The 12,500-nt window shown below is 51.0% G+C and overlaps 1 protein-coding gene across 1 annotated transcript in view; it reads left to right on the top strand.

The window, feature by feature from the left end:
* abca2 (ATP-binding cassette, sub-family A (ABC1), member 2) overlaps nt 1-12,500 on the top strand; it is a gene marked incomplete at both ends in the record, with an annotated part of 40,474 nt that overhangs the window by 24,916 nt on the left and 3,058 nt on the right. Inside the window, 29 exon segments of the mRNA XM_084457705.1 lie at nt 324-497; nt 1,077-1,179; nt 1,291-1,405; nt 1,985-2,175; nt 2,843-2,993; nt 3,086-3,290; nt 3,398-3,556; nt 3,837-4,017; nt 4,281-4,493; nt 4,784-4,980; nt 5,377-5,561; nt 5,808-5,996; nt 6,191-6,311; nt 6,556-6,837; nt 7,406-7,627; nt 7,719-7,821; nt 8,087-8,412; nt 8,578-8,791; nt 9,198-9,303; nt 9,426-9,537; nt 9,656-9,716; nt 9,841-10,015; nt 10,275-10,390; nt 10,959-11,106; nt 11,196-11,319; nt 11,439-11,571; nt 11,821-11,941; nt 12,108-12,286; nt 12,417-12,500. The exon segment at nt 12,417-12,500 is cut by the window's right edge and continues 58 nt beyond it. Coding sequence (XP_084313831.1) covers nt 324-497; nt 1,077-1,179; nt 1,291-1,405; nt 1,985-2,175; nt 2,843-2,993; nt 3,086-3,290; nt 3,398-3,556; nt 3,837-4,017; nt 4,281-4,493; nt 4,784-4,980; nt 5,377-5,561; nt 5,808-5,996; nt 6,191-6,311; nt 6,556-6,837; nt 7,406-7,627; nt 7,719-7,821; nt 8,087-8,412; nt 8,578-8,791; nt 9,198-9,303; nt 9,426-9,537; nt 9,656-9,716; nt 9,841-10,015; nt 10,275-10,390; nt 10,959-11,106; nt 11,196-11,319; nt 11,439-11,571; nt 11,821-11,941; nt 12,108-12,286; nt 12,417-12,500 — 4,690 coding nt within the window.

A 12,500-nucleotide genomic window follows, 5' to 3' on the forward strand; every position in this document is an offset into this window, starting at 1 on the left:
CCGGAACAGTCTAGAACAACTAAACTACTGACATGGATCCTTTATCAACCTTGTTACAGCGCTACCTTCACCTACATTACATTTAGCAGACACTTTTATCCGAAGTGATTTACAATAATTGCATTTAATGTAAGTGATCAGTGAGCATCTCCCTTCTAAACAAGTGACTAAGAGTGGAATCTAGTACTGTAGATCACATAGCAAAATAGAAATACAATAGACTGTAGTTATGTACATAGTGATGCCCAGTCCAGTTCCTTATAAACATGGAGAGTATGGTGTCTGATGATTAGAGTCCCTGTGTTCTTGTTTCTCTCCACCAGGCGTGATCTTCCAGACCAACCGGGACGGCTCCCTCCCTCCCCACGTCCTCTACAAGATCCGACAGAACTCCAGCTTCACGGAGAAGACCAACGAGATCCGCCGTGCGTACTGGCGGCCCGGACCCAACACCGGGGGGAAGTTCTACTTCCTCTACGGCTTTGTCTGGATCCAGGGTGCGTCAGCGCAATCCACGAGAGCCCCATTAACGTTGCAAGTGAATCGGTCAGAAGAAAGCCGATGGCTCGAATTAAAGTCCGAGCCTCTCCTTGTTGTCTCAGTGCTGTCTGCAGGTGGCGAAGCTATACACTATAAATCAGCTGCCAAATGGGGGTCCGCAGAGAGCAAAATTGTCATGTTAAACCTATTGTTTGGATTGATTTATTAAGAAAGGGATTTATTCTGGTAAACTGCTTACCGCGCTGATCCGGAGGTGGGCAGTACCTGTGTTGATGCCAAAGCACACTGCTGAGGAGGCAGTTCTCGCTGGCAGTCATCTTTTATTTACAAACCAAGAGCAAAGAGAAGCTGCTTATCTGACACCTAAAGTCAATCCGGAGAATACATTGGCTCTGACATTGCAGTTTGTACGGCGCAGACAGCCAAGACTTCTCTGAGACAATGCATTTTCACATAGCCATGACATTTCCCCTCGCTTTTTACGCTGACAGGGTTCTCAATGGAACTGGAGCTTGTATTGTAATTGAGGTACAGTATATAGAGTAACCCTGCCATCTTGGTGTGTGTGTTCTCAGATATGATGGAGCGGGCGATCATCAATACATTTGTGGGTCATGACGTGGTGGAACCAGGGAACTATGTCCAGATGTTCCCCTACCCCTGCTACACCAGAGACGAGTAAGACCCGAGCCCTCCTGGCTGCTTATAGACTATTAGACTATCGTCTCTCCTCATCGACCGTCTCTCTCTTCCGCTGTCGCTCACCCACCCCCTGTCTTTGGTCCCCAGCTTCCTGTTTGTGATCGAGCACATGATGCCTCTGTGCATGGTGATCTCCTGGGTCTACTCTGTGGCCATGATGATCCAGCACATCGTAGCTGAGAAGGAGCACCGCCTGAAAGAGGTCAGGCGGTCTACATACCACTCAGAGTCCCGTAGCTGTCTGTCTGTCTGTCTGTCTGTCTGTCTGTCTGTCTGTCTGTCTGTTTAATGTTTAATGTTTATTCCGGATCCCCATTAGCTATCACCCAATGTGACAGCTATTCTTCCTGGGGTCCACATATTATACAAACAAATATACAAATCATACAAACATACATACATACAAACATACATACATACATACATACATACATACATACATACATACATACATACATACATACATACATACATACATACATACATACATACATACAAACACAAACTAAAATACAATAAAAATTAACAAGTTAACAATGAATTAAAACTCTAATTCATTCATCAATTCACTTAAAACTCTAATTCCTTTATCAATAGAGGAACCACCCCTCACTCCTTCACAGCATCAATACCAACAACATCAAAAAATAATTCATTATCAGTCCTACAACAAGTCTACAACTCTGTCTGTCTGTCTGTCTGTCTGTCTGTCTGTCTGTCTGTCTGACTGTCTGTCCGTCTGACAAGTGTTTCCCATGTGTGTTTCTCTACCCGGCGGCAGGTGATGAAGATGATGGGTCTGAACAATGCCGTCCACTGGGTGGCCTGGTTCATCACGGGCTTTGTCCAGCTGTCCATCTCGGTGACGGCTCTGACGGTTATACTGAAGTACGGCCGGGTCCTCCTACACAGCGACCCCTTCATCATCTGGCTCTTCCTCACCATCTACGCCATCGCCACCATCATGTTCTGGTGAGCGGACACGCTAGACTCACACAGCCGCCTAGTCCAGTTGGCAGGGCATGGCCAAGGTTACGGGATTTATTTCCACTGGGTATACATACTGTATGAAATATGTGATTTTCTTTTAAAGATATTTTAGGGCATTTCAGATTTATTGAGATAGGACAGTGGAGTGACAGGAAAGGTGAGAGAGAGAGAGAGGGAGAGAGAGAGAGGGAGAGAGAGAGGGAGAGAGAGAGAGAGAGAGAGAGAGAGAGAGAGAGAGAGAGGAGGACATGCAGCACATGGCCCTGGCTGGAATCGAACCCAGGCCACTGTGGTAAAGACTAGTCTTGTGGTATGTGCCCCAACCCCATGAGGCACCAGGATGGCAAATATGTGATTTTCAAACGTATTATTTCCAACTCTTCCTGAACGTCTCATGTTACTCTTGTTTTAGCGTGTTCTAACTCATAATAATAAGAATATTAATAATACACTTTTTTTAATGTAGCACTTTTTTATGTAGCACTTTTTAAAACAAGCTTCACAAACAAAATAAAACAACACACAAAAACAGTCAAAAAGTAAAAAAAATAATAATAATAAAGGGAAGAAAGTAATGTGAATAAAATAGAATTAAAAAATCAACAACTATGACATAAATAAAAACTATCATCTCTCCTGCCATGTCCAGTTTCCTGGTGTCAGTGATCTACTCCAAGGCCAAGCTAGCGTCGGCATGCGGCGGCATCATCTACTTCCTGAGCTACGTGCCCTACATGTACGTGGCCATCCGGGAGGAGGTGGCCCACGACAAGATCACCGCCTTCGAGAAGTGCATCGCCGTAAGAACACGGCCGCCCTGTCTCACCCTGCTTTGGGACTGTTCATTAAACTCCCGGCAAGATGGAGTCACATGTCTCTCTCTCTCTCCTAGTCTCTGATGTCCACCACTGCCTTTGGCCTGGGCTCCAAATACTTTGCTCTGTATGAAGTGGCCGGTGTTGGCATCCAATGGCGCACCATCAGCCAGTCCCCAGTAGAGGGCGATGATTTTAACCTGGGACTGTCCATGATGATGCTCATCATAGACGCCAGTGTCTATGGAGTTCTCACCTGGTACATCGAGGCTGTACACCCAGGTAAGCAAGGCTGTCTGGTTGGTTGGTTGGTTCTTCTCATTTGAACCCCCTTGCTCTTAGTAGGAGTGTGAACTTCTTATCTTTTTGCTTGCTGTTCTCCCCTACAGGCATGTATGGGCTGCCCCGCCCCTGGTACTTCCCCCTGCAGAAGTCCTATTGGCTGGGCAGTGGGCGTGTGGAGACGTGGGAGTGGCCGTGGGGGGGTGTGGCCAGGCTGAGCGTGATGGAGGAGGACCAAGCGTGTGCCATGGAACACAGACGCTCCGGTATGTCCTGTACCTACCTCGCTGTCTGGCTTCAGCACACTGCTCTATATACACTGTACTACTCATTAACATACTGTACGCCTGGATAGCATCATATTGCTCAGTATCTTCATCTCTCCGCAGCATTAAGTAAGTTATCTCCAGGGCCTGGAGCTATTTGTAGTTTATTTGTGTGTTTATGAGCTAAATTTAGTGTTAACCTTGTTAGCTGTCTTTGGACAACCCACTGTGCTAGTTTGTGCACCACAGAGTCCTGTACCGCCTCTCTGTCTCCCCCCAGAGGAGATGCGGGGTATTGAAGAGGAGCCCAGCCACCTGCCCCTGGTGGTGTGCATAGACAAGCTCACCAAGGTCTACAAGACCGGCAGCAAGCTGGCCCTCAACAAGCTGAGCCTCAACCTCCACGAGAACCAGGTGGTGTCTTTCCTCGGACACAACGGGGCTGGCAAGACCACCACCATGTGAGAGAGAGAAATGTGTGTGCGCCCGCGTGCGTCAGGCCGTCCGTGTCGTTTATGTGTGGAAGACCCAGGAGAGTTGTGTTGCTCATATGTGTTGGGTTCAGCAGAAGGTCTGCTCGTACTAAATAAATCGCCCTCAAATGATACAACATAATTTAACATCATAGTGTTTTTTAATCAGGTTATAGGCAGCCCTCCAAATAATATCCCGTGAGTCATTCCCTCATTGGCTAATGCCGGTCATCCAATCCCCTGGTGTTCAGGTCTATCCTGACGGGCCTGTTCCCGCCCACCTCGGGCTCGGCCACCATCTACGGCCACGACATCCGCACGGAGATGGAGCGGATCCGCCAGAACCTGGGCATGTGTCCGCAGCACAACGTGCTCTTCGACAAGCTGAGCGTGGAGGAGCACCTCTGGTTCTACTCCCAGCTCAAGGGCATGGCGGAGGACGACATACGCAAGGAGATGGACAAGTGGGTAGCAGGACCTCCGCAGGCTCACGTGTGGAGAGCGTCCGGTAGCTTTCGGCAGGTGCTGCCGGAGAGGAATGCGCAGTCTCGTCTAAACATTTTTTTTTTATATAGAAAAGTCAAAACATCAGCATGACAGAATTGTTGCTCACGTTTCTTTTTAAACTATTATTTGATCCTCGGGTCTCTTCAAGAATCCTTACCTCAGTTAACTCACTTGCTGCCGTGAGAGTGTAATCTATCCAGAACGCAGCTAACCTGGCGTTAACCGTGGCTAAACTGTGATTGGGCAGGATGATCGAGGACCTGGAGCTGTCCAACAAGCGCCACAGCCTGGTCCAGACGCTGTCGGGGGGGATGAAGAGGAAGCTGTCGGTGGCTATCGCCTTCGTGGGCGGCTCCCGCGCCATCATCCTGGACGAGCCCACCGCCGGGGTGGACCCCTACGCACGCAGGGCCATCTGGGACCTCATCCTCAAGTACAAACAGGGTGAGACGGCCGGGATTACACACACACACACACGCGCACACACACACACACACACACACACACATACTACACAAACACCCTAAACCTAACACACTGTATTTAAAAGTGACGCCGCAAACTCACACTAACTACACACGTTGTGACCTGACCTTTATTCCAGTGACTTTTCTTATGGTTTCTGCTTGCGGCACAGAGGAGGAAGCCTCCACCACAGTGTGTTAACTGTGTTAATTGTGTTAACTGTGTTGACTGTGTTGACTGTGTTGACTGTGTTAACTGCGTTGACTGCGTTGACTGCGTTGACTGTGTTAACTGTGTCGACTGTGTTAACTGTGTTGACTGTGTTAACTGTGTTGACTGTGTTAACTGTGTTAACTGTGTTGTGACTGTCGCCAGGCCGGACCATCCTGCTGTCCACCCACCACATGGACGAGGCTGACCTACTGGGCGACCGCATCGCCATCATCTCCCACGGCAAGCTCAAGTGCTGCGGCTCTCCACTCTTCCTCAAGAGCACCTACGGAGACGGCTACAAACTCACACTGGTCAAAAAACAGAGCGAAAGTGGAGGTGAGGCGCGCGTGTGTGTGTGTGTGTGTGTCGTTAGTCACGTTGTCACCAGGCAGCTGTCTTAGGCCATTATCGGTGACAAGACCCACATCATCCCGGCTTTGTTCGTCACTTTCAAACGTTGATGGATTACTCCGATAAACCCTTCGCTTTCTCTTTGTCTTTAAACACCTACACCATTCATTTTTGTTCCCTCCCTGTCTCTTCCCATCCGTCATGCTGTATGTGTGTTTATGCTCCCAGACCGAGGCACCCAGCCCCAGTCCCCCTCCCCCCTCTCCCCCTCCTCCTCCTCCGCCCTGTCACCCTGCTCCCAGGCCAGGGTCACCCAGTTCATCCGACAGTTCGTGGCGTCCTGCCTGCTTGTGTCCGACTCCAACACGGAGCTGTCCTACATGCTGCCCTCGGAGGCGGTCAAGAAAGGCTGCTTTGAGAGGCTCTTCCAGGTAAAGCACACCGTACACTCACTGACCGGTAGATCGGCAGGTTAGGTAGTGGTTGGAGTCTCTGACCTTTGAACGAAAGGTAATTGTAATTGCAGCTGAATTAATACATAGAATACAAGCCTGGACTGAGGACTAGTATAGTATTGTTAAATAATGTATAGTTTCACTTAATACCTGTCTTGTTGACACCCCAGGCCCTAGAACAGAGTCTGGACAGCCTGGCTCTGACCAGCTTCGGGGTAATGGACACTACCCTGGAGGAAGTCTTCCTCAAGGTCTCCGAGGAGGACCAGTCACTGGAGAACAGCGACGCAGGTGACCGGCTCTGTTTCACAGATCAGTTTCTTAGAAGGAGGACTCATTATTCATTGTGTGTGCTGGCTTTGCAACGTCAAAGTCGGAGGTAAAGTGCTGATAGAAGACTTTTAATGAGTTATGTACGCTCTGTCTAACTCTACCCCACTATACACAGTATGATAATGATCTCTTCTCTCGCTTGCGTTCTCTCTCTCTCCCTCCTCTCTCTCTCCCTCTCTCCCTCTCTCTCTCTCTCTCTCAGACATGAAGGACTCCCCAGGCGGGAGCTCGGTGGGGAAGCCGGCGGCAGGCCTGGTGGGGGCGCAGTGTGACGCTGCGCCTGCGGGCGGCGCTGTGAGGCCAGAGGTGGAGCTCAGCAACCTGGTGATGTGCTCCAGGCTCAGCCAGAGCCAGGCCTCCCTGCGCTCCTCATCCTCGCTCGGCTCCGTCAGGGGGGACGAGGGCGGCCTCTACGCCGACTTCTACGGAGACTACTGCCCCCTCTTCGACAGCGGTCAGGAGCCCGACTCCGCCAGCCAGAGAGGTGAGGGGGGGGCGACACCGGGAGACATCTTAGCTAGCGTGTCAACTTGCCGGTTTAGCCCGAGGGAAATAGACTTGAGGGAGGGATGATAGGGTGTCATGTCCTAAGCACCTTACTCACCCAACAGAGTCACGGACATTATAGCCTACGCTCACTGAGCTACATACTATATAACATTCCACACATAAAAACTGAACTCGGTAAAAGGGCTTTTATTCTGCCCCTTCGTTATTGAACAGCTTGCAACATGACCTGAAGCTGTCTCAGTTAATATCCATCAGCTCCTTTAAAACCCAGATCTCTGAGCTGCTATTATCTTCATGTACGTGTTTCTAGGGGGCTCACTGTATTTGAAGGTGTGTAGGTTTTATCTGCTCTCTTTATATATATTTTCACTTACTTTATATATATTTTCACTTTCTACTTGTCATGTATTTGTATAATGTTTTATCTATATGAAACTATGCTGCTTTTCTTGGCCAGGGCTCACCTGTAAAAGAGATGTAAATCTCAGTGTGACTTTTCCCTGGTTAAAAAAAAAAGAAAAAGTCTGGTCTCCCTCCACCAGGGGAAGCCGAGGAGCCCTCGTCCCCGGAGCCGGAGGTCCTGGAGGGGCAGGGCAGCTTGAAGCTGGAGGGCTGGTGGCTGCGTCTGCGCCAGTTCCACGGCCTCATCGTCAAGAGGTTCCACTGCGCCAAGAGGAACACCAAGGGCCTCTTCTCCCAGATCATGCTGCCCGCCTTCTTCGTCTGCGTGGCCATGACGGTCGCCCTGTCTGTGCCCTCGATAGGTTAGAAAAAGCGCCATGGCGACATCCGGACTTGGCTCGTTGGTTCGCTGTGCATCGTTGGTGTGTGACATTGTGTCTTTCTGTCCCACAGGGGACCTGCCACCCCTCATCCTGTCCCCGTCTCAGTACCACAACTACACCCAGCCCCGGGGAAACTACATCCCCTACGCCAACGAAGACCGGCCGCAGTACAGGTTAGACCCAGCAATGGATATACCTCACCTATTCGCCGATACACACTCTGTACACACACACACACACACACGCACACACACACACACACTCTCACACACTGATAGATTGATAGTTTGCACAGATTTATACAGTACCACTAAGACCAATACCAGTCTCTAGCCTCTGCTTGTTGCATCAGATACTAACTCCTACTCTGTGTGTGTGTGTGTGTGTGTGTGTGTGTGTGTGTGTGTGTCTGTGTGTGTGTGTGTGTCCCTTCCCTAGGAGCAAGCTGTCCCCAGACGCCAGCCCTCAGAAGATAGTCAATACGCTGCGTCTGCCTTCGGGCGTCGGCGCCACATGCGTCCTCAAGACGCCCTTCAACAGCACTCTGGACCAGCTGGCGCAGACGCTCAACCCCAGCGCCAACAACTCCAAGACCCTGGCCGCCCGCTACTTTGACTCCATGTGCCTGGACTCCTTCACCCAGGGCGTGCCCCTCTCCAACTTCGTGCCCCCTCCTCCGTCGCCGGCCCCCTCGGACGACCCGGACCCCCGCTTCGAGGAGGGGCTGTGGAACTACACTGCCGTCCCCCCCACCACTGTCCACGGTGAGTCTCTGCCGGCCTCGGCGGGCACAGACCGGCACAAATGGATTCACAATAGAGTCTCATTAATTTCTGTTCCATTTACCATTTTGGGCTGCGCACCCTCATGTGTGGTTTCAGGAATAATTCATACCCCTACTCCTAAATCCCCCTCCCCCCCTCCTGTAGAAATGGCGACATCCCCCCCTACCCTGCCCCTGTCTATCCGGGAGCCGGTGCGCTGCATCTGCTCCATGCAGGGGACGGGCTTCTCCTGCCCCAGCGGAGTGGGAGGGCGCCCCCCTCTGGTGAAGGTGGTAACAGGGGACATCCTGGTGGACATCACCGGGCGCAACGTGTCCGAGTACCTCCTCTACACCTCCGATAGAGTGCGCCTGCACAGGTAATACACACACACTCACATGCACACAGACACACACTCTCACACACGCGCACACACACACATGCACACTCACACACTCACACTCACACTCACACTCACACTCACACTCACACTCACACTCACACTCACGCACACACGCACACTCACACTCACACTCACACTCACACTCACACTCACACTCACACTCACACTCACACTCACACTCACACTCACACGCACACGCACACTCACACACACGCACACTCACACACACACACACACACACACTCACTCACGCACACACTCACGCACACAGTCATTTGCATGGAGGCATATACACACACGGAGATAAGAAGTTATCTAGACGACGGGCTGTATTCTTTTTCTCTTTCACTCTTCCTCTCCTTCCTCCCTCTCTCCTCGACAGATATGGAGGAATCACCGTGGGGAACATACAGAAATCTGTCCCAGCATCCTTTGGGAAAAAGACACCACCCATGGTTCGCAAGATAGCGGTGCGACGATCAGCCCAGGTGAGACTAGCGCACGCCCTCTAAAACAACAGCAGGAGACGAGCACACGCTGTCAGTGTTTACGTTTTAGTTCCCGTGTTTGTCTTCTGTCAGCGTTCTTACATAATGCGCCATGTCTACAGGTGCTGTTCAACAATAAAGGATACCACAGCATGCCAACCTATCTCAACGTCCTCAACAATGCCATCCTCCGCGCCAACCTGCCCGCGGGCAAGGGCAACCCTGCTGCATATGGTAAGAAGCACGGATACATTCACGGGAGGATCCAGCGTCCGTAAATAGAGGTGTGTGTGTGTGTGTTCTCTCGTGTGAGCCCAGGGTTGTGTGTGTGTGTGTGTCTTTGGTCATGCAGGGATCACACTGACTAATCACCCCATGAATCGGACCAGCGCCAGCCTGTCCCTGGACTACCTGTGAGACCCGTTTGTTTGATACGTGCTTTCACAGTACAACTGTCACAGGGATTCAGAGAACTCACTATCCTCCTCCACCTCTTCCAATCCGTTACCGCCGCGTCCTTCCCCCCCCCCCCCCCAGGCTCCAGGGCACTGACGTGGTGATCGCCATCTTCATCATCGTGGCCATGTCCTTCGTGCCGGCCAGTTTCGTCGTGTTTCTGGTGGCAGAGAAGTCGACCAAGGCCAAGCACCTGCAGTTCGTCAGTGGCTGTGACCCTGTCATCTACTGGCTGGCCAACTACATATGGGACATGGTGAGAGGGAGGACTGCGTGTCTGTGTGTGTGTGTGTGTGTGTGGGTGTGTGTGTGTGTGTGTGTTATATAATATTAGAGAACTATTGTGTATCTGCAGAGCGATCTAAGTGATTCTTTCCTGTCTCTGTCCTGTTTTGTCTCCGGTCTCTCTTCTGTTTTGTCTCCGGTCTCTCTTCTGTTTTGTCTCCGGTCTCTCTTCTGTTTTGTCTCCGGTCTCTCTTCTGTTTTGTCTCCGGTCTCTCTGCTGTTCCTCCCAGCTCAACTACCTGGTGCCGGCGACGTGCTGCGTCCTCATCCTGTTTGTGTTCGACCTTCCTGCATACACGTCCCCAACCAACTTCCCCGCAGTCCTGTCTCTCTTCCTGCTCTACGGGTCAGGGCTCAGACTGCAGTAGAGAACACAGCCACACTCCCTCTGTCTCTCTCTCCCTCTCTCTCTCTCCCTCTCTCTCCCTCTCTCTCCCTCTCTCTCTCTCTCTCTCTCTCTGTCTCTCTCTGTCTCTCTCTCTCTCTCTCTCTCTCTCTCTCTCTCTCTCTCCCTCTCTCTCTCTCCCTCTCTCTCTCTCCCTCTGCCCGGAAAGTTATTTTAGAGGAAACTGGGAAAGTCATGAGACTCTACAGACTGCATCTTTTGCACTCCCTTGTGATGCTTTCATTAATTTATATGATAATTAATGATGAATGGGCTCATAAATAACTTTCGAGTGACCTGGGGGGGAAAAAAGCCATTGTTTCTGCGCCCTTGATTACAAAAAGAACGCATAATGCGAAATTCTGAATTGCCTTTCGCCAAATCAAGAAACTCTAATGCATATTTAATGACCTATACATTCGAGAATGTGAAGCAGTTTTTGCTCATATTCTCTCTCTCCACCTGTCCCTCTCTCTCCCCACCTCTCTCTCTCTCTTTCTCTCTCTCCATCTCTCTTTTCCTCCCTCAGGTGGTCCATCACTCCTATCATGTATCCAGCCTCGTTCTGGTTCGAGGTGCCCAGTACGGCCTATGTGTTCCTCATAGTCATCAACCTGTTCATTGGCATCACCGCCACGGTGGCTACCTTCCTGCTACAGCTGTTTGAACATGACAAGGTGAGGGCGTCTCGCCATAGGCTGTAGCAGCATGGGATCCTGGGACATTGTCTTCATTGTCTCTGACACCTCCGTTTGGTCTCTCCCAGGATCTGAAACGGGTGAACAGCTATCTAAAATCCTGCTTCCTCATCTTCCCCAACTACAACCTGGGCCACGGCTTGATGGAGATGGCGTACAATGAGTACATCAACGAGTACTACGCTAAGATCGGTAGGTTCGTTGAGAAATTCCGGCGATGCCTTTCTTAGATCCTCGTTGAGAAATTCCGGCGATGCCTTTCTTAGATCCAAGCGACTCTACATCTCTCCGTTGTCCCCCCCCCCCCCCAGGTCAGTTTGACAAGATGAAGTCTCCGTTTGAGTGGGACATCGTGACGAGAGGACTGGTTGCTATGACGATAGAGGGCTTTGTGGGTTTTCTCATCACCATCCTGTGCCAGTACAACTTCCTCAGAAAACCTCAGTGAGTGTGTGAGAGCAGGTGTGCCTGCGTTTGTAAGAGTGTGTGTGCTTAAGGCTCGCTGATGTGCTTGTGTAGCCTTGTTTGATAGAGTTCTGTGTGTGTGTGTGTGTGTGTGTGTGTGTGTGTGTGTGTGTGTGTGTGTGTGTGTGTGTGTGTGTGGTGTGTGTGTGTGTGTGTGTGTGTGTGTGTGTGTGTGTGTGTGTGTGTGTGTGTGTGTGTGTGTGTGTGTGTGTGTGTGTACGCGTGCAGGAGAGTTCCAGTGAGCAGCCAGCCCATTGAGGATGATGATGTTGACGTTGCCTGTGAGAGACGGAGAGTACTGAGGGGAGACGCTGACAACGACATGCTGAAGATCGACAACCTTACCAAAGTCAGACACACACACATACACACACACACACACACACACACACACACACAGTCCCCTTATTCTTTGTTTACAGAACAAACAGCGTGCATGTCTAATCAATACGCGCTTGCGGTGTAGTCAATCAAGTATCTCTGCGCTCAAGTCTGCGTCCCTGACCCGGTTCCAGGTGTACAAGTCCAGGAAGATGGGGCGGATCTTGGCGGTGGACAGGCTGTGTCTGGGTGTGCGCCCTGGGGAGTGTTTCGGGCTCCTGGGGGTCAACGGAGCAGGGAAGACCACCACGTTCAAGATGCTGACGGGAGACGAGAGCACCACGGGGGGAGAGGCCTTCATAGGAGGGCACAGGTGCAGAGATGCGTGGTTTAGCTCGGCGCTAACACTTATGCTAAAGCTAACGCTAACGCAAATATCAATGTCCTAAGCTAAAGACAGCGACTGGATTGGATGTGAACGGAGGCTCTCTCTGTGTCGGCAGTGTCCTGAAGGAGCTGCTGCACGTGCAGCAGAGTATCGGCTACTGTCCCCAGTTCGATGCTCTCTTTGAGGACCTGACGGCCAG

This window comes from Borostomias antarcticus, assembly GCF_949987555.1.
Source record: "Borostomias antarcticus genome assembly, chromosome: 23".
Classification (NCBI taxonomy): domain Eukaryota; kingdom Metazoa; phylum Chordata; class Actinopteri; order Stomiiformes; family Stomiidae; genus Borostomias; species Borostomias antarcticus.